This window comes from Trachinotus anak, unplaced genomic scaffold, assembly GCF_046630095.1.
Source record: "Trachinotus anak isolate AG129_WGS33_773 ecotype Australia unplaced genomic scaffold, CSIRO_AGI_Tana_v1 ptg000002l, whole genome shotgun sequence".
In the NCBI taxonomy this organism is placed as follows: domain Eukaryota; kingdom Metazoa; phylum Chordata; class Actinopteri; order Carangiformes; family Carangidae; genus Trachinotus; species Trachinotus anak.
Genome location: NW_027273853.1, coordinates 19,323,030 through 19,343,625, shown reverse-complemented (window position 1 = coordinate 19,343,625; position 20,596 = coordinate 19,323,030). Strand labels below are relative to the sequence as shown.

Genomic DNA, 20,596 nt, shown 5'->3' with positions numbered 1-20,596 from the left:
AACAATGCTGCAGAGCCAAAGGGGCACACAGGAGGATGAGACGGAAAGTTGGGCGAGCCTGGCTGACTAGCTGCCTTCATTCAAACCAGCCTTTACCTACCCTCCCAACAAACAAGCCCTCTAACCAGCAGCGACTGGCACTCCTCCCCCTCGGTCAGCTATAGGAGGCTGGCTCTGTGCCATCGCTGTCCTTCTGTCCTCAGCTCCCCTCCTCCCTCTCTCCTCCTCCTCTTCCCCTCCCACGAGTCAAGATACCCCGTGTGTCTGACTACAGCAGAATCTCTGCCTGCTACAGCAGCACTGTCCTCAAATGTCTCCTGAAAACCGCAGCAGTATAACACAGGGAGTGAAGGGGCGAGGGGGGGGGGGGGGCAAACCAGATGGAGAAGTTGGTGAAAGTCAGAAAATATACGTTGAAGAATGCTGAAAAGCCAAGTATGATAACAACAACAACAATCAACAACAACAGCATAGAGGAGGGAAAGGTCAAGAATTGAAAGAAGTGACTTGGTTAACTACCTATAGAAGAAGCAGTCGCAGCACACCAGAACCCCCATCCAGTCGGTGGTGAGGCAAAGCCGGGGTGTCGAGGCTCCGACCCACAGCGCCCTTTCCTGCCTTTTTCACCTCCCTGTCTCTGCTCCTCTCTTGCAAATTCAGCTACGGGTGCACCAGGACGAAGGCTCCCAGCTCCAGCATAGCACCTTGTGTAATAATTTGGCTGCTCGAACGGCCTTGGACTTTAACGCAGGTCATGCAGGACGGACGGATGCACACACACACACACGTAGGCCGTTTGGCGATTCAGCCAAACAAACACGGGAAAAAAAAAAAAAACACTTTCAAAACAACAACAAAAATCATTCACAAAACCAGACAGACTTCTCTGAGCATGTTTCTCTTTCTCTCTCCCTTCCAACTACTGCAACTGCCTGCCTCACTTTCACACTCTTGTTCTCTCTCTCTCTCTCTCTCTCTCTCCCTCTCCCTCCCTACCTCTCTCTCTCTTTCACTTGCTGGCTCCTACTTGAAAGGCGGGAAGATTAGCTTGGCAAACAGAGTCCCATAAACAAACTGCTGACTGCTGGGCAGCACAGGGTGGACTGCAGGGCAGTTAGAGAGAGAGAGACGGACAGAGACACAGTAAGAGAGAGAGAGAGAGAGACAGGGGAAACAATCCCTGGGAGGCAGCAATCTCAGCCATCTGTATACATCCTAAACATGGCTAAACATCCTATCTCCACCCATCTCTCACAGAGACCAAACACACGCTCTGTTTGCTAAATGTGACTCAGAGTCAAATCCTCAGGCAGATGTCTCTGGAAAGTTAATAAGTGCAGTGAGTTGACATCATCTTAACGCTTCTTCACCTTCAGTGAAATGTAACCGAGTCTGTAACAGCACATGGCTAACTTATGTCAATACTGAGGAGGGACCGGTCACGTGAATGTGCATGCAGCACAGGATGTACACAGTTTCGTGCACGTATACAATAACCATGACTCCTCATTCACACAAATGATGCAGAGGTAGCGCAGAGGCAAGCCCCCAGGAAGTGAGCCAATCACTGCAGAGCACTCTGGTTATGCTGCGGGCAAATAAGGTGAAGGGCACAGAGTGAATTATGGGCCTCGTTACATCTCTTCCTCTCTTCCCTGCATCACTCAATAACCATAATCACTTTCTTTCATTGCCCTCTGCCCGTCACTTGCTTCTTTACAGATCAAACACAGAGAGAGACACGCACGAGCTCTTTGAAGGACCGCAGCGGTCAGGTGGAGGAGTGTGTGTGGCGCTGCAATCGAAGGCTGCCGGATACGACAGACACCAAAGCAGGATTAACCGACCGTGAGGAAAAGGCAGCCGCTGAATACTGACGCTCAAAGTCATTCAGGCCATCTCCACTCCACTGCCGTTCACAGAGAATGAATCACTGCAGTCTGCTGAGAAAAAGACTGAGAGACAACAGAGGCAGAGGCGACAGTCACCTTCACAAGGCGGCAGTTATGCAACAACCGCAGGGGGACACTTCTGCTCTTATTCTGTCGCCGAGTCATCAAAGAAACCCTGAACTGTGAGCTGGGTTTAACAGTAACCAGAGGTGTTAGATATTTTCACCTAACACTGCTGCACTAAACTTCACACGACACTGTGGGACAACACAGAACTCTGCTATGTCGTTCTATTTTTTTGTGGGTTTTTTTTCAGATAAAAGATGACAAAGAAGAACTGCATCAGCCCAGCCAAGCACTTTTACATCCAATGACGTCATCCCTCCTCCTCCTCCTCCTCCTCCAGCATCACCACCTCCTCCCCCTCCCTGGAGACCTGTCACCAGGAGCTGCAGCTAACAGGCCTCCTCTTTCACTGTTTAATTACCTCATCCCTCTCACCTGCGCGCGCACACACACACACACACACACACACACACACACACACACACACACACAGATGTGAGTGCATGCTTGCAACAGGGCTTAGGGGGATAGTAATGCACACACTTTCTAAGTGAAATCAGGGGTGTACGGTGATAACAATCTTTCTCGTGTTTTCAGCTGTGTGACAAAGTGGGTGTTTGGCTCTCATTAGCTCCCTTTGTGTTTTCAGTACCAAAGAGTCAGGATGTGGGCTTTGTGTGTGTCAGGTACAGCGGAAAGCCATGTGCCATATAATGAGGCAAAGGGGAAAAGGAGTGCCAGAGGAAAAATGTGAGAAATGAAACTGACCTTAAATCAACTGTCACTTTCAACAATATGAGCAAGCTCTTATGGGCGAGTGTTTGTGTGTGCACTTCCTCAAACTTTTGGATCTTATCATAAAATCCAGGCACACAATAAAAGCAAGACATCCGGTCTAACGGATGCATGGGATGAATGTAAGAAAGCTGTGTGACTTGGTTGGTGGATGGCACAAAGACAAAGGAAGTGTTTTTTGTAAAAACTTGCGACTCAAAGAGAGAGAGAAAGAGACGGAGAGACCGAACCACTGGGCAGGGGAAAGACCCGACTCGTGACCGGGTTTAGAAACGCCAGGATATGAATAGAGGCCGTTGCAATCATGTCAAGGAAAAGTGGGTTAGGGGAAAGAGGCAAACACACATCGTGCACATCACTCACACTGCTACACACATACACAAACGCACAAAGTTGCTAGGTGATGGGACCTCTAGAAGGGGTATTTCAGTGGAGGAAAAAGGAGAGGGGAAGGAGAGAGACCGTTTTGCTTAATGGACGAGGGAAAACAAAAGAAAAAGAGCCCACCCCCACCTTAAAGCGGGACAGACAGGTTTCTCCCGATTGAGCTGAACAGACTGAACTACACGTGGGTGCCACATTGATGAAATCAGGGCACCCATGAAAGAAAATGACATTACATGATCAGCAGCTGAACAGCAATGATCAAGAGTTCAGGGGGGGGGGGCATTTTATTTGCGTCCTGTCATCGAAACTACAAACTGCATCTGCAAATGTAAATAACCACAAAAGTTCACACTTCACGGTGATCTTACATTGGATTTAGCCTCAAAAGACCTCACTGCCCATCACAATAAAGAACAAGCCTACAGTGCTCCCACTGCAGCCATGTGAGCATGATACTGCTAATGTGGCGAGAAAAGAGTGAGTCTCCTATAGCAAAATTGAAAGGGCTATTGTCGGATATTAAAGAAATCCCATAAAGTGCAATAAAGAGACTACAAAGTTGCGACTAGCTCCACTGTAAGCCTCCGTGGAAATATCACACAGAAAGTGAACTGATTTATGAGCTAAGGATATATTAAAACGTGCTGCCCCCCCCCCCCGCCCTCCTCCTCCTCCTCCTCCTCCATATGGATAACACATTAATAAGTTCCCGCTGCGTACATCACACCAGCCTCTTACCTATTTAACGTATAGGACCCGTTCCGTTTAAACCTCATCCTGGACGACAGGAAGCGGATGAAGAAATCCAGAATTGACGGCGTTTCAGCTTTAAGTCGCAGCTCGAAAGAAACAAGCCCCGCCGAGTCTTTCTCTCTCTCTCTCTCTCTCTCTGTGTTTCTCTGTCTCTCTCTCTCTCTCTCCGCGGAACAATACGGAGTTGCTCCTTGCAGTCCTCTCTCACTCCTCCAACACCTTTCTCTCTATCTTTCTATCGTTCCTTCCCCAGACCTCCCTCTCCTCCTCCTCCTCCTCCTCCTCCTCCTCCCTGGTTCCCCACTCGATTTAGTTTCCGTGGGGCAGGGTTAACGAGTCTTCAGACCGAAGGCGTTTCGATTAAATAAAAAAGAGAGCCCGTATCAGTGGGCATGTGTGCAGTCGGGATCGATGTAACTTGGATAAAAAAAAAAAAAAATGTAGGGATATTAACAAGGAGTCTGGTTGAGGCTGGGTCGGCTTTGTGTCTGTCCACAGCCTCGCTGACGCAAACCACCGCGTTTTTTTTTTTTTTGTTTTGTTTTTTTTACTCCCCTCAAAAGAAAAAAAAAAAACGAAAACAAAATAAAAACACTCAGATGAAACTTGAACCTCTTCTTTCAATATGTCCTTTTTTGCATCTGCTCAACCGGCTCCATTCGGCGAGATAAAACCGAAGTAAGGCAGCGTTCACAAAACACACAAAAAAGAAAAACACTGAAAAAAAAAAAAAAAAAAAAAAAGAAATTTGCAAGTCGGCGGTCCCTTTATGAAAATGGTTATCGATGCGAGGCAGCCTCCTTCTCCCCATTCACGGTCCTGTGGAAGCTCTCATGTTTCAGCTTTTCCTATCTGAGGAGCTATATATATATACATACACACACACACACATTTATATTCCTCCATAGGCTGAACACAAACCAGACTCCACCATCCCAACGCAGCTCTTGTCAACGCCTGAAGGGTGAGACAGATTTAACGCTAAGAATAGGGCTGAGGATCCATTAATGCCATTTAAATCCAAGTAGCCTTTCCAAGTGTACTGTAAGTGTGTCTTTCTCATGGACACACACACACACACACACACACAAACTCGGACAGGAAGCTGGTAAACATGCTTGAACTCCAGGAGCAGAATTTAGGCTTTTGTTTCTATAAATTCTGTATCACTGGATTAAACTGGTAGATTTTTAAAGAAGATGCGGTATAATAATGAAGAAATGGCTCCTGACACTTCACTTTAATCACAGCTGCCTAATAATGATGCTAAAAGTGGGGGCCTGCCTACTTAATCTGCCACCACTGCACCAACACACTCCAGCTGGCTGGCCAGGCAGTGATATCTATGCTATGCAGCATTTTCAGCATCCTCTCTGACATCCAGAGTCAGAATTGACGATGATATGATTTGCAGGAATGTTAAAATGGGGGGGGGGGGGGGGGGGGGGGGGGGGGGGACAGGCTGGATAACTCAAAGTGAAACTGAGCAGACACAGAGGTGACACTGAAATGACTTCACAGTGGCAAAGTGTGATCTTCATCGCTGCACCCTGCCTCCTCCCTCCTCCCTCCAGCTAACCTCAAGTGTGTACGCATGTGCCTTTGGGCAAGAAAGGCTCGCTGCCCCTGCTGGATGATCTTGTGTGTGTACACCAACTACAGCTAAAGGTGAGTCAAAGCTGTTGTTTTGTCAAGTTTGGATTTGGGTGGTAATGGATTAAAAAAAAAAAAAAAAAAGAGTTGGGGAGGAGAGGAGATGGATGGACCGAGAGAAAGGAAGGGGGGGGGGTATGTTAAGGAGCGTGCCAGGCCGCAAAGACTGAAAATGGAAAGACCAGATGTGCTTTTCTTACAGCCCAGATGAGGACGCTTTTGGAGGGGGAAGCTGACGTGCAACAAGGGTCCCATATTGGATTTAAAGCCAGGATATTATTTATGGTTACATGTAATGTGTCATCGCAACAAGACACCCAAAATGAAGTTTTTCGAACTTCTATAAAGCCATCTTTAAAGGACCTGAAGGCAGAAAATGAAAAGAAATGAAATGCTTTAAACCTATATATTATCTCCATGACAATAACAGCAGAGATTCAATGAAGGACAAGGTCAGCTCATCTAAGAACAAATATTCCAGTTCAAAGAATCCTGAGCACCGCACTCAGTAAAAAAATAAATAAAATATAATGTCCCATTAACTTAGTGTGTATAGGTCTTGAGGGAAAAGCATCAGCAGGGAGAAGTACAAATGATGAATCCAGGCACGCGGTAAGTTTAAGAGCATTCAGGATTATTCGGCATTACATCATGGAGTGTGGTGCAGTGTCTGTGTAAGCATGAGTGTGTGTGTGTGTGTGTGTGTGTGTGTGAGATTCCTCTACTCCCGCAAAGCACTCAGGGTTGGTTTCAATGGCTCCAAGCTCGTTTATTACAATAAGAGCAGCCTGGCACCAGAACTGCTGATCAATCGCACTGCTGCTGCTGCTGCTGCTGCTGCTGCCTCTGAAGCTCAGTCAGTCACTGCAGAGTTACACAACAGCCACTGGAGGGAGAGAAGAGGAGGAGGCGGGAGGAGGAGGACGATAGGAGGAAGAGGAGGAGAAGGGGTTAACAGGCATGAGAATCTGGCAAGTATGGGACAGAGATATAGGAGGCTCGGAGTCAAAAAGCGAGGATGGTGGAAAGAAAAGAGGGTTAACACTGCAGACTACAGAGGCACAATAGCAGTGCTTTATTGATGCACTTAAAAACACCACCCCCCCCCGTCCCTCCCCCTTTTCAGTCTCAATCCATTCCTCCTTCCTGCTCTTATTCATCGCCAACACCTTAACTGCCCTTGATTTTATTGCTCCCTTTGCAGTCCCTTCATTAAGCTAATTTGAGCTTTCTTACTTGTTTTGCAATCTGTATTCCTCTTTTTTCCATGTAAACCTTCCTTTGCATAGTGAGCCCCCACCCCCCTTCTGTCCATCTACTTCAGGACCCTCCCTACATTCTTCTTCCTGGTGCATGTTGTGTAAGAATGATGTGAACTTTTAAGCGTGTGTCCATGCATACTAATGGCCTCAGTGCACGGTGCCCTCTCTTTTCGTCAAAGCTGCAGATGTTAATATCAAGGATAAAATAAAAACACCCATGGACTTGTCTCTTTTCTCTGTCTCGTTCCCAGTGACAGGGAAGCGTCCAGAAAACAGTCATCGCTGGCTGCGGTGCGGCTTTGGAATAGCCCTGGCCCCTCTACTCCTACACAGGCTTTCCAGGAATACATTGCACAGAGTCAAATGCTGGACCGCAGTGCACAAACACACAAACACACACACACACACTCTCTGCTGTGGCTCCAGCAACTTGAGTGCATGTATGAGAGGAGACGCCAGCATTAGAAAGACCATGTCACTGCATGTGCCAAGTTCCCCAGCACACACAGAGGTGATACTGACAGAAAACACAGTCAGAGTCTCTCTCTCTCTCTCTCTCTCTCTCTCTCTCTCTCTCTCTCTCTCTCTCTCTCTCTCTCTCTCTCTCTCTCTCTCTCTCTCTCTCTCTCTCTCTCTCTCTCTCTCTCTCTCTCTCTCCTCTCTCTCTCTCTCTCTCTCTCTCTCTCTCTCTCTCTCTCTCTCTCTCTCTCTCTCTCTCTCTCTCTCACTCACTCACTCACTCACTCACTCACTCACTCACTCACTCACTCACTCACTCACACACACTCCCTGATGTTAATGCCAAAAAAAAAAAAAAAAAGAGAGCGAGAGAGATGAATCTTATGAAAACTGCTCACATGTGTATTATGCAATTTAATGTACATAGTATTTTGCTGCCAAGAACCCAAGCATGGACTGTCTTCCTCTCTCTCTCACACAAGTGGGTGCACCCGAAATATGTTTCAGCAAACAAACAACACACTGAGCATGGTTAGAGGTTTATGTGAGCTGGAGCCAGGCCAAGGGGTGCAGTGTGAAAGGGCCTATATATACGGCCAGGCTGGGTGACGCCAGGAGTCGGTCACTCTGTCTGCGTGTCCATCTGTCACATAGAGCCTGGTCTATAGTGAGAGGACACTACGATAACTCACCTTTTACACTCTGCCCAGTCCTATAGGCCTCTGCTTCCTGTTCCTATCTGACTATCACCATAAAGCTGAGACGCCATCCAATAATAATGGTCTCTCAGTATCTAGGTGCCCCTAACTTAAGTGTGATATAGCTTAGAGCAAAATGACAGTGATGTTGACATTTTCTCAAATGTCTCCTGAATGCCCTGCAAAGGCAAATGTTATGTCTGGGTATTTCTGGGGTCTGCACTCAATCCGTGTTATCTTTCTATATCTGGACAGCTTCGGTTTCAGTTCAATGGAGGAAATGAAATGCAACCTTACCCATGCAATGATCACTGCTCAGGCATTTAGAGAATGTGAAGCTCAGAGCCAGCTTTGAAAAAACTATTAAACTTGTCAGAGAAAAAGTACCAATTTTTTCTTCATTTTTTTCTATATATTATTGAGCAGTGAAAAATCAATGAGTAAATGTCCTTTAGAGGTAAAACAATTAGTCGCTTAATGGAGTTACTGATCGACAGACAACTATTTTTATAATTGATTAATCCTTATTAACTTATTTGTAAGCAAAAATGCCCCAAATTCACTCTTTTCAGCTGGTTTTTTTTTTTTACTTCTACTATTGTGAACTATTTCATCAAGCTAACAATCAATCAAAAATAATAATTACAATGACCCCAAATGAAAATAATCAATGTCTTTATATTTTTTCTATAAATCTGTATTTTTCTCTCAGAAGTTACATTCTAAATTCCAAAAATAACAAAGCTGTTAAGAGTGTATTTAAACCTCAAGTTATTTAGGTTTGACTACTTTCAGTCAGCCTTATAAATAAATTAAAAGGTTTAGTATTTCCCAAGCAGAGTTTTATTCCTGGTTGTGTGGAGAAGATTTTAAAAACTTTTAAACCTTCTTAAGTGAAAATAACATTTGTCAAAATGTGACTTAAGCTCTTCATCAGAAAAAAAACAAACTAATCTAAATCATTCACTGGTTCAAGCTGGATTCATGAGTGGACACTGCTTTATTTTAAGGCCTGTCATACTGAAGTAGAGGTGAGGCACTGATGTGGGGAACTGCTGAGGATTGTGGTACTATGACGCCACCTACTGTTTACCAGAAAGAAATTCATCTCTCGTGTGGAAGGGGACCAGCGTCTCCACTTTCTCTAAGGCTGCTGCGCTAAGTGAGGTGTGCTGCGGCTGAGGAGCAGCGATGAGAGAGAGGCAGCAGGCAGGCAGGTCAGAGACCCTGCAGGCAGAGGTGGAGGCGGTCACTGACGTCCTGTTGACTGGTATGCCGTCTGGTATTGCTGGCATGTGAATAAAGGCTTTGCACCAGTGATAGAAGGGAGGAGGCGAGGGCAGAAGATTGAAAAAGAAGATGAAAAAGACGAGGGGAGGAAGGAGAAGGAAAGCAGCGCTGATGCCTCAGTGACGTCTGGTATTGCTGGTATGTGACAGACACTGAGGGCATGTAATGAACGGAGGGAGGCAGGGAGAAGGTAACAAAACCACTGGGGCAAGCTGCTGGCGGCCCATAAGATCCTTTGTGGAGAGAATAAAAGATTTAAAGGCTTTATAGCCTTTACCACAAAGCATACCTTCAGTGGAGAAAACTAAACGCTGAAGATACATTTCCCACTGGGATAAACCCTTAAACTAAAGATGAAAGGACGGGATAAGGACAAACCACCAGTGTTTCTCTAGCACTGAATGAGTGCAGTGTGCAACTAAAAATAAATCATGATTTGAACATCCAAATATAACCTGGGTTTTGAAGAAAACCTCCACTTGAAAATGAGTTTAAAAAAAACATTTGACAAATAAAAGAACGTGCTTCAGCTCAGCAAAGAACAGAACTATTGATCTCTGTGTCTGCCTCTGGCTGGTGGTGGACTGGCATTGCTGGTTTAATACTGCAGCCGCTTGATACAGTCATGTGATACTGGACTGGAAAGAGCCAACAGAGCCCGGTGCACACTGGGAAGACCTGCAAGCCATGATTATGCAACAAGATCTGATTTCATGCTCATTGGATCTCTCTCGCTCTGTCTCCTCTCTCTCTTATTCTTCCTCTTCGTTTTCTTTTAGACTTTATACTTTTTTTTTTTTTTTTTTTTACACACACACAGAGCTGAGTATACAATCTTCTCTCAAACTTATATGACATGCTAAAATCAATACGGTTGACCAAATAAAGTTACCTAACTGCTGACAGGTAAGCTTTTTTTGTTTTTTCGCCCAGTAGCAAGTTCCTGTCCACTGAACAGTCATGTGAACTGGACATGTGCTGCCATCTTCTGGTGTGAAGAAACACAACAGCCAGATTCTGTCACTAGAAACTCATCAATTCTTCCTGATGTTAAGCTTGCATTGTTGGTGGAGTTTTGAGAGTTGAGACGCACAGAGAATTGCATGTATGTTACACAAAGGAAGCTGAGAGTTCCTGAGTTCTGGTTATGGTTTACTTACTACAGAGGTGGTAGTAAGGCTGGTAGAATCTGAACAGCTGAGGAGGGTCTGAAGCACATGATGGAAAGGCAGTGAGGAGCACAGGCTCAGAGGTGGTGAAATGAAAAACAGTTATGATGCTTCCTCTTTCACTGTTAACTTACAATCACTGAATGTCCTTCAGGCTGCATAAAAGCCAGAAACTGATTCAGTAGGGATTCATCCAAGTGAATAAGTATAACAATAAAGAAATGAATCACAGTTAACTGTGGTCTTAAAAAACAATGATGTGCGACCTATTGTAAAAATTTCAACAGTTTCAGAACAAGTGTGATCATACTTCCACATGATAGATGCAGAGTAAACACACAAACATCTTTTAGATAAATTATTTCCCAACTGTTTGTACAGCCGTGTTAACATGACCTACTCTGATCCGCATTACTGAACACTGAGGTGCAGCCTGAAAAGGAGCCGGATGTGAACGACCTAGATCCAAATCCAAAAACATACCAAAAAAAAAAAAAGTGCACTGACATTCACATCTCCAAACTCGTGGTTGTGTTAAAAATGCAACAGAAAGTGTGTGTCGAGCACATGCAGCGTGTCTGGGCTGATGCTAGGAAATGCATTGCCCAGGTAGCTGATCCCCAAACTGTAAAACAGTTCCTTACTCCCATATAAACACGCACACAAATACATACAGTGGTGAAGTGTGCACTCCACAGCTGCCAGGGGTTATGTAACAGCTGGTATGTGCAGCGGTGTGTGTGTATGTGTGAACGTGTGCATTATCCAGTCTCTGAGCAGTCTTTGAAGAGACCAGTGACCTCTATCCACCTCTGACCACAGATGCTCACCTTTCAGCTTTTAGAGAGGAAATCCAGACGGATAATTCTAATATGGCAGCTTCAGTGGAGGTCTCACTGTAATATAAGACTATAGGAAGTAATATGGCAAGGTCAGCTGCTCCGAGCAAGGCAGAGAAGAAGCACGATGAAGAATTTATGTGTGTTATTAAAGTGCCTAGGGTAAGTTTATTTTAACACATTGGGATATCTCAATAAAAGTAAAGTTAAAGAAGAATTCCTCCTTTAATCGCATCAATTTTAACGGCTTTTGGAGATGACTTGTCCCTTTTTCTTATTTGTATTATAACTATTTCTGTTGACAACTGCCCAAACTAACAGTGCATGGCATGACATCACAGCAGTTTCCCAGAGGCCACTTCACTGCACTGTCAAATTAACAAACATGGCAGAGGACACATAGGATAATTATCAGTATTCAGGCATGCAGTGCAGCTGCACAGAGCCAGAGTGGTTACTGACAGTGAAGAGGACACAGAGACCGAAAGACGGAGAGAGACACGTGCGGTTAGAGATGGAGCTCACGTTGCTGCTTTCTGATAAACCAAGCAGAGTGACAGACGCCTATTAGGAACCAATGAGAGGAAAGCAGCACTTCCTGTGTTTGTGCATCTCACTGTGTGCTTTCCCTTCAGCAGAACAAGTGACAAGACTTCCTGCAGGCTCCTGCTCCAGACTCCCTGGCCTCCTGGGGGAGGGGGGGGGGGCACGTAGGGAGCGCACGTTACAATACAGGGTGGGGCACCGAGGGAGATAAAGGAGTAATACACTCAGACACAGCCGAACACGTGGCCATATGCAAACAGAGGCACAGATACAGGTGTACATGAGGACACACACCCAGGCTGAACAAGCACACACGCACTCGAGTGGAGATAACTTTCGTAACGTCAAGTATAACAAGACTTATAACCTGCAGTATCTTAGCTTCCCTCACTCAGGCGGTGTCAGACAGCACCAAGCCTCAATTAGAAAATAACAAAAACAGCCAGATGCAAAATGTTCTCAACCTTCATCACTGACAGCTACCCCCTCAACAGTGGTTATGAGAAACGTCCCATCTGTGTGCACCCCCCTCTCTTTGGCCCTGAGCGACACATGAACTCACCAGAGCGAACCAAACCCCTGGCCCACTGTTCCTCTATGAGAGGAAACGGATGTGGGGAATGTCTCGCTCTCTTTCTCTCTCGCTCACACATGAAACAAACGTGCAAACTGACACAGCATGCAAAGTTTGAGGACAGAAACGGCTTGCAGAGCGGATATCCATCACACCCCTGTTCGGACACATATACCCTCATCCAGATCCATAGATAGACATTTAATATTTCTATCTGTAGCTCCTTTCAAATCCTGGCTTTTGAAGTAGGGTTAGAGAGGTCACACTGACGCAATATTGAATGTGTTACGCAGAATTTAGTGATAAAAGGCGCACTGTGCTTATCTTGGCTTTGAGACTACATCAGAACGCCTGTGTTATTAACTGGGGCATGGGGACATGTATGATCCACCGATTTTATTATTATTGGGCTTATTGGGGACTAAAAAATAGGATAACTTCCCCATTGCTGCTTCAATTTTCTTTTTGTTATGTGTCACTCACAAGTCCCCTAACTGGAACTGCAATGCCAAATTGCGGGAGTGCTCGTTTGAGAGCAGGTTTGTCGGTGAAACATTGCATCAAGGAGAAACCTGGTGTCCCTGCTTGTCATCTGTTGTTACTACATAGTGCCACAAGACACATTTTCTTTGTATTCTTGCACTGAACTCCAGACATTTGCTTCTTTTTCTTCTCACATTTTGAACTTTGGTCACTTTTTCCATTTACACATCTTGCTTTAGGATGTGTTAAAAAAAAAATTCACAGGCGAAAACATCAATATTTTTATCCAGAACTAGTGCTACTAATGCAAAAGAAACATCAGTTAAAGGTACAGTGGATTCAGAAAGTCTCCAGACAAGTTTGTTATGCTGCAGCCTAATACTGATCAAAAAATATATTTTTTTCCCCCTCATCAATGTACACTCAAGGCTACAAAAAAAAAATCTGCTCTGCTGAAGGCTCCCAGGAGCACAGTGGCCTCCATTATTCTTCAATGGAAGAAGTGTTGGACAACCAGGACTCTTCCTAGGGCTGCCCGCCTGTCCAAATTGAGTAATCTGGGGAGAAGGGCCTCGGTAAAAGAGGTGACAAAGAACATGATGGTTACTCTGGCTGAGCTCCAGAGATCCTGTGTGGAGATGGGAGTAACTTCCAGAAAGACAAGCATCACTGCAGCACTCCACCGATCTGGACTTCATGACCAGATTGTGTCAGATCGAGCAGCCAGAGGAGACCAGACATGATGCCTGGTAGTTTCTCCCTTCTCCACACAGGATCTCAAGACCTCAACCGGAGTGACCATCATGCTCTTGGTCCCCTCTCTTATGGAAAATGTTCTTAACATTCATATATTTAAATGAAGTCCCTCTCAGTATTTAATCCATCTCCAACAGACACATCAAATTGCACAAGAAAATGAAGAAGCCATTACAACAGCACTTTTAAAAATAGATGCATTTTGACATGTGGTATATTAGTTACATCAGTGTGACTAAGCCAAGCTCAGGGTTGCAATGCTGCACACAGAGCAAACAACACTGCCAGTGACAATGACAAGCACTAACTTGCTGCATATTAATTAGACAACACAGAACACAGTTGGCTACTTCTCAAAAAGCCCAACATAAACAGCAGTGCTTTGCAGAGGCAACATTTGATACTTGTAGGGAGGACACATGGATAAAGGACAGGACAGAGCAGCAGAGCGGCCGGACAGACCAGTGTGAAGATAAAAAGAAACACTGAGCAAAAGACGGGAGGTCAGGAGTGGCCCTTTGCTTCACAGATCTTCTCCCTCCATCGCTCTTTATGTAGGCTAATCTCTTCCATCTCACCTCCCTGAGCTGACCAGCTCACTTAACCTCATTTAACCAGCTAATGGCCGGTAATAAATCAGCAGCACGCTGCTCTCACCTCTAATCTGTAGAAGCCTGTTTGGCTCTGCACACTCCCCCTCATATATGACTCAGGCCACTCTGGCTTCCAGAGCGAGGCAGCTACTGTAGGTAGTATGAGTATGAGCCAGGACAGGAAGCAGAAAACAACATCAGGTAGATAAAACTAAAAGATGAAACTAGAAAGAAGAAGAAGGCAGAACAGAGTTAGACCCCTGTTTTATGTGTTCGCACTCGAGGTGATGACTTTTCATCATACAACTTATCCAATATCTCTTTGTCATGTCCTTTGATATATAGTTTGTATTTTTCATTTATAGAAACTGCGAACAAGAGCCAACAAGAGTCTTGGTAATGACATCAAAATGCTAATTGCTAAAGCTTAAGAAGTAAAAAAAACAAAAACAAAATCAAACAAACAAACAAAAAAACATGTTTGTTAAATAAAGAAAATCTGTCCAAGCACTGAATGCCAACTTTTGAGTTTTCAAAACTCACTGCTAAAGACACAACCTGGTTTGTGCTCAAAAACTACTGAGGTTTGATTCCCAACCCTATAACTAACATGCTAACTGAACAACTTTAGGCCTGTCAAAACAGACTCCACAAAAAAGAAGCGCAAAACTCTCATTTAAGAGGTCTAAAAAAAAAAAAAAAACTAAAAAAAAAAAAACTTGCTAACTTAACTAGCTAGTGCTTAGCTAGCGAGTGTCCTCAGTTAGCTTGAAAACTATTGTTTTAAACACCTACAACCAATCTAATAAATAACCAGTAACCTTTTTATGGTCAGTTAGTGATAATGTAAACACAGGGAGATTAAATGTACCTCTCACAGTATGACATATAATAAGTTACACATTTCAGTGAAACTTTCATGTTGACAGAATGAGTTGGACGTGATGATGAGAAGTCCTTCCTTCCCCTGGCTTCCTGGATTAAACTGTGGCAAAGTGAACTGCTGGCTCGCTCCCACGCCTGGACTCCTCATAATACCCCGTGTTCACAGCCAGACTTCAGCACAGCTCGCTTGTAACCTAGCTCCTAATGCTACCAGGCTGTGGGTTCAGTGTGAGCGTTCACCACAAGCTGCCCGGCTTCGAGACCACCCGTGATTAAAAAGGCTTTTCGGAAGGTCACGTGTAGCAGGTCTACGGCTTGAAGCACACAAAGGCCAGTGTTTTAACACCATGCTAGACAGCTGTGTATGCAAGACCTTGACTGTGTTACAGTAGGTACATTGTGTGCGTGTGTGTGTGTGTGTGTGTGTGTGTGTTTGTTAGAAGCGGACAGCACATGGACAGAGCATGTTCCCCCCACGTGCCCATCTGTAAGCCCTCAGTCAGTCAAACTTATCCATGTTTACACATACACACTTCCTCAAGAGGATATCAGAGGCCTTATAGGGGTCAAATACTCTGTTGTGTGTCTTGTGTCCAGCCTTGAGCTTTTCTGCCTGATTCCTGGGAGGCCCAGTCAGCAGCTCCCGTACAGTGACCCCAACCCAGCAGCGGAAATCAGGCGACCCTGAGCACCAGCTCCCTCTCTGTTCTCTCCTTTCGCCTTCATTCCAAGTCCCAAAAAAAAACATCTCTCTCCTCCTCCACATCCTTTTTTTAGACGTGAAGCACTTCATGGAGCTGGCTTGTAGCACACGCACAAACTCACATGCTCATGTTTAGCAGGCTGGAGATCATCAACGAGGACGCCTTTGTTTAGATCTGCAGATGCAGGCGTGTTGATATTGCAGCCGGAAAAAGAAAAGGCTGCTGCAATTTCAACGCTTTTGCCAGCTTCAGGTGATGTTGTTGATATGAGAGCATTATCTAAATTATGTAGTCATTAGCAGTAGTAGTAGGTGCAGCGTTCAGGGCTAATTTTCTTCCGTTGTTCGTGGAGATGACCCATCAGCCTCTGAGAACTTTGATTTGAAATGATCAAAAAGATTTACTTTTCATCTTGTTGCTGTAAAACATTAAATGTTGCATGAATAAACTAATATCTACTAAATATGCAAGTTGAAACTGCTGCTGCTTATTTTCCTTGTGGAGAGGTGGCACAGGTTCGAATCCTCTTCCTCCGGGTGTGGATTTGGTTGCTTTACATCGCTTACACTGTGAGTCTGTGTTTTCAGATCATCCTACATCTGAGCTACACCCACCTCCCTCCCCCTGTATTTCTGTCCACATGCTGCACACCTCCCTCTCCCCACTTGGATGTCATGGTGGCAGGAAGCTGAGGAGATGTACAGGCCATATGAGCAGATCAGAGCCATATGGCCGGGTTGTCAGCGGACACATATGAAACATATGGCTGCTGGTGCTGGTCTGTCAGCTATTAAGCCTGTTCTATCACTCCCTCTAATCTGACTGACTGCCTCGCTGCTGTTTAATTTCTTGCACCAGCCGCAGCCACATGTGCCGTATGAGTGGTAACAATATGCGCATATAAAAACAAACATGATAAAAGGCGGAACCAGTGAGGTGGGAAATCATCTCACACACAATCACGAACCATGATCTGAATTGTTATCTTTCTGCCCAATTTTGAAATATACTGTAGAGAATATCCATCATATGGGACTTATCTATTTGCACCATTCAAAACACGATATTAAAACACACCTCGCCATCTTACCACCCCCCTGTTCCTGTGTTACAAAAATCAGTAACATCTAACAATCTTTCAGTGCACTGCAGGCCAAGCAGTGAGTTAAAGTCTATTTTTCTTGGCGTTTGTTTTATTTCATTTCCTGGCGCTTGCACTGTTGTGTAAGATCATTCTATGGCACTGATCCTTCCCTACTGATGAGGAAAAGCATGATTACTGTAATGTTTGCTGGTAATGTTGATGACCCAGGAACTCAGCTTCCCCCTCCTTCCTTCTCTTTCAACCACAAAGACAGGAGTATCAGCTAAATTGCTAAAATTCGTGACGCCTAACTCACATGAATGAGCCACAAAGTGAGGCAGGCGAATGAGGAGAATAAGCGACACACTGTACCCAGTTAACATCTGAGGTGAAAGACGTTAGTACAGCTTATCATGAACTCTATTCCGGTTCTCGGTAAAGTGAAGGAAACTCTTCCCTGATTAAGTCTTGTCACACCAAAAGGTTAAGAGGGGTAAACAAGGCAATCAGGAGGCACACCACCCATGACATCACCTTCTACTTCCTGTCCAAAGCTGCTAAACAGGAAGTTCACACTTGCAAAAAGAGAGCAGCTCTCTCACTCCCTTCTCCGAGTACAGTAGAAGTCTTCATATTCACATCTATCATGTTGGTTATGAAGATTCACTTCACTGTCTGCAGTTGACTTTTTTCCCTGTTCTTTATTCTCCTGCGTGTTCTCAGCACGGGCTCTGCTGCAGCTCCTATAATCCCATTTACAGAGGGTATCCATGGCACAGGCCTGATCCATATCCATGCAAATGCTCATACGCAAAAATGCGCAATTGCACGCACCTGCACATATAAATAATAGCCAGGGGGAAGGGGTTGGTCGCTGATTGAAGGGGGATAAAGGAAATAGCGGGATGCTGAGGAAAGAAGAAAGTTTAAGAGGAAAAATTGAGGTGGAGGAGGAGTAGAGCCTCAAGCACCGGGATGAACTTGGTTCTCAGAGGCGTGTGTGTATACTCAGCTCCTGATGCAACGAAGAGATCTCTAATCCAATTACAGTTCAGACCAGCCCAGCGGCCTAGCCTCAGCCACCAAGGACAAACCTAGCTAGCTTACGCCAATGCCAGCAGCCCACCAGCTCTGCACAGATTTAGCAGCTCACCACTCACCACTGAAGCCTCGCCCGAGGGTGCTGGCTACATCTTAGTGGAAAAATAAATAAAATCTCTCAGAATTAAAGGCTTCCTCCTCCAAGACAAATTAAGGTCTCTTATCTTAGAGGTTGAACGAGGGCCTAATGTTCTGCTGGGCAAACACTCAAGTCTTTGTTTTTAAGGTTTTGGGAATCATATCAATGAATACAGCGTCTAGAGAGGGAATCCAATGCATTTTTATTTCTCTTTTCTTCTGTTGGCTTTCTCCTGTTTCTGACCTGCACACGGCTGCAAACTCCATTTCTCTCTGTGTCACCAGCAGCCCAGGCCCCTGCTGTTAAATCTCCCTCTCTGTCCTCTATTGCAGACCTCTGCTGTTTCTAATCTAGCTCTATGACCCACGTAGCCGCTTCCCATTTATCTCCATATCTCACCATATCGCCTCTGTGCCACTATCGTTTCCCACCTTCCCTCACTCTTTCCCCACAGTTTCTGTATTCTCCCGCTGCTCTTCCTCCTTATCAGCTGCCCTCTCCTCTTCTGTTTTCTCTGGGGTTTTTCAATTTGCACTGTTCCAGGACCCCACCTTACCATTTTTTCTCTACAGGTCACGACCCAAACTGTTCATGTTACCGTCCAAGTCAAGGAGGTTTTCTGATTGGTCCCTTTTGTTTGTCAATAAGCCAGAAAACTTCTCAAAAGATTTCAGTAAAAATTCGGTTGAAAGTTGGATGGGATGTGATCAGGTTTTGGTACAACTCACGCTGCCAGTGGCATATGATGATCACCAGCCTTGCTTGAAATATAAAGAGCCTCCACTACACTACACAGAAGAAACTCTTGAATCTTTTTGAACTATACAGAGATTCAGGAAAAACAAGCCATTGTACTCATCAGTTGCATCAAGCTGAAGTGAGTTTAAGGTTGAATATTGAAGAGCTGGAGATGCTGAAAGCTCAAAGACACCGCATTGTGACTGGAGAGTTATGAGGCTTGTTTGTTGTGATTTATTAGTTATTTTCTACTTTCAATTACTTTAACTAAGTCAAAAAATATACCTACAAGCCACAACATTAAAACCAGTCACCTGTTTTAATGTTGTGGCTGATCGGTGTAAAATGACAACAGAAATCTTGTTCTTTTCTGATTATTTAGAAAATAAAAAGTGGAACCTTAAGATATCTTGAAAACAATCATGTAAACTGAGAGATTAAATGTGCTTCTTCTCATAGAAAATAGGTGTCATTAAATGTAATTTATAGAATGAACTGAATCTGAAAAACTGCATCCAGTCCTAAAAAAAAAAAAACAAAAAAAACACAGCTGCTCTGCAGGGTGTCCCGTGTGGGTGGACGGCAACAACACCCTAAATTCTGCTGCAGGGGGGTTCAACTTATTTTAGCTGATCTTAAGACAGCTCTAGCCGGCAGCGGTCCATGACTATGATACTCTCTGACAGAACAGTAGCTGCTCCCAGGCCTGTGGCAGCCTGTCCTGCTTCTGGACGAGGCACTGAAGTCCTGGATCTGTGAGGCAATGTTAGCCTGAAATTAAATAACGCATCCTGTTTTGACCAAAAACAAGAAGAGAGAGAGAGAGAGAGAGAGAGAGAGAGTGAGAGAGCAGTTGATTAGTCATGGCTGTTCCTGCCCTCTGTCACTCTTTTCTCTTTCCGTCTCTCTCCGTCTCTCTCCATCCGATGGCGTTGCCAGTTGTGTGGACTGGGCAGGGCTGCCCAGAGCGTTACAAAAGAGTAAACACAGTCACAGCATGGTCCCGCTCTCCTGCCAAGTAAAATAGAGGCAACACAAACACACACACACACACACATACACACACACACACACACACTGACACCCCGGGCCATGCCAGGAGCAACAAAACAGTGTGGCACCAATGAGCAGAACACCAAAGTGAAAGCTGTAACAAAATAACTGTGAAGATCAATATATTTCCAAATATATGGCCACATTATACATGAAAAGAATGTCTGCTGTGCATCTCAGTGTTACATCATGTGTATCAAAGGCTGCTGGTGAAATGTCAGCAATGTGTGCGGTCGACACTGTGAAATGCAGCTTTTGAACAGGTCAGGACCCATTTGAGTGGGTGGAGGAGCTTCACAAGCGCAGCCAGCTCCAGGTATTAGTTGGGTTGCATTTGCAGCCTCTTGATCCATCACAGTATGAGGTTAGACCACACTCACACAGCATGTACTGTCCTCGGGCTTTTGAAACCTCATCTTCACTCAAACATGCTGATATATATAAAAAAAAAAAGGCCAAACACACCACACCTAGCACAGTGCCTCATAAAGCCGTACATGCATTTGGCTTCTCCACCTTTGCATATTCAGTGAAAGGCAAACTGCCAAGTCATTCTGGTATCACGTTCATAACCGGGCCTCTCCCTGTCCCTGCCTCAGAGAATGGGAAGGGAGCACAAGGAAGTAGAGAGGCGTCTCAGGAGAGAAACCTCAGAGTACAGGAGTATTTACTCAAGAGTGTGTCGATGTGTGTGTATTTTGTTTTTTTTTTTGTTTGTACCCAGGCTATTTGCCTCC

General features: G+C 44.8%; 1 protein-coding gene across 3 annotated transcripts in view; it reads right to left on the bottom strand.

Moving 5' to 3' along the window:
* mob2a (MOB kinase activator 2a) overlaps positions 1-20,596 on the bottom strand; it is a 62,189-nt gene that overhangs the window by 32,768 nt on the left and 8,825 nt on the right. The window contains exon 1 of one of the 3 annotated variants that reach the window (XM_071504332.1): positions 3,879-4,028. The exons of 1 other annotated variant lie outside the window; for it this stretch is intronic. In XM_071504332.1, coding sequence (XP_071360433.1) covers positions 3,879-3,916 — 38 coding nt within the window. In that variant the 5' untranslated portion in view covers positions 3,917-4,028. Of the gene's footprint in view, positions 1-519; positions 937-3,878; positions 4,029-20,596 lie in introns of those variants that run through there. One more of the 3 variants, XM_071504324.1, reaches the window with a different exon arrangement.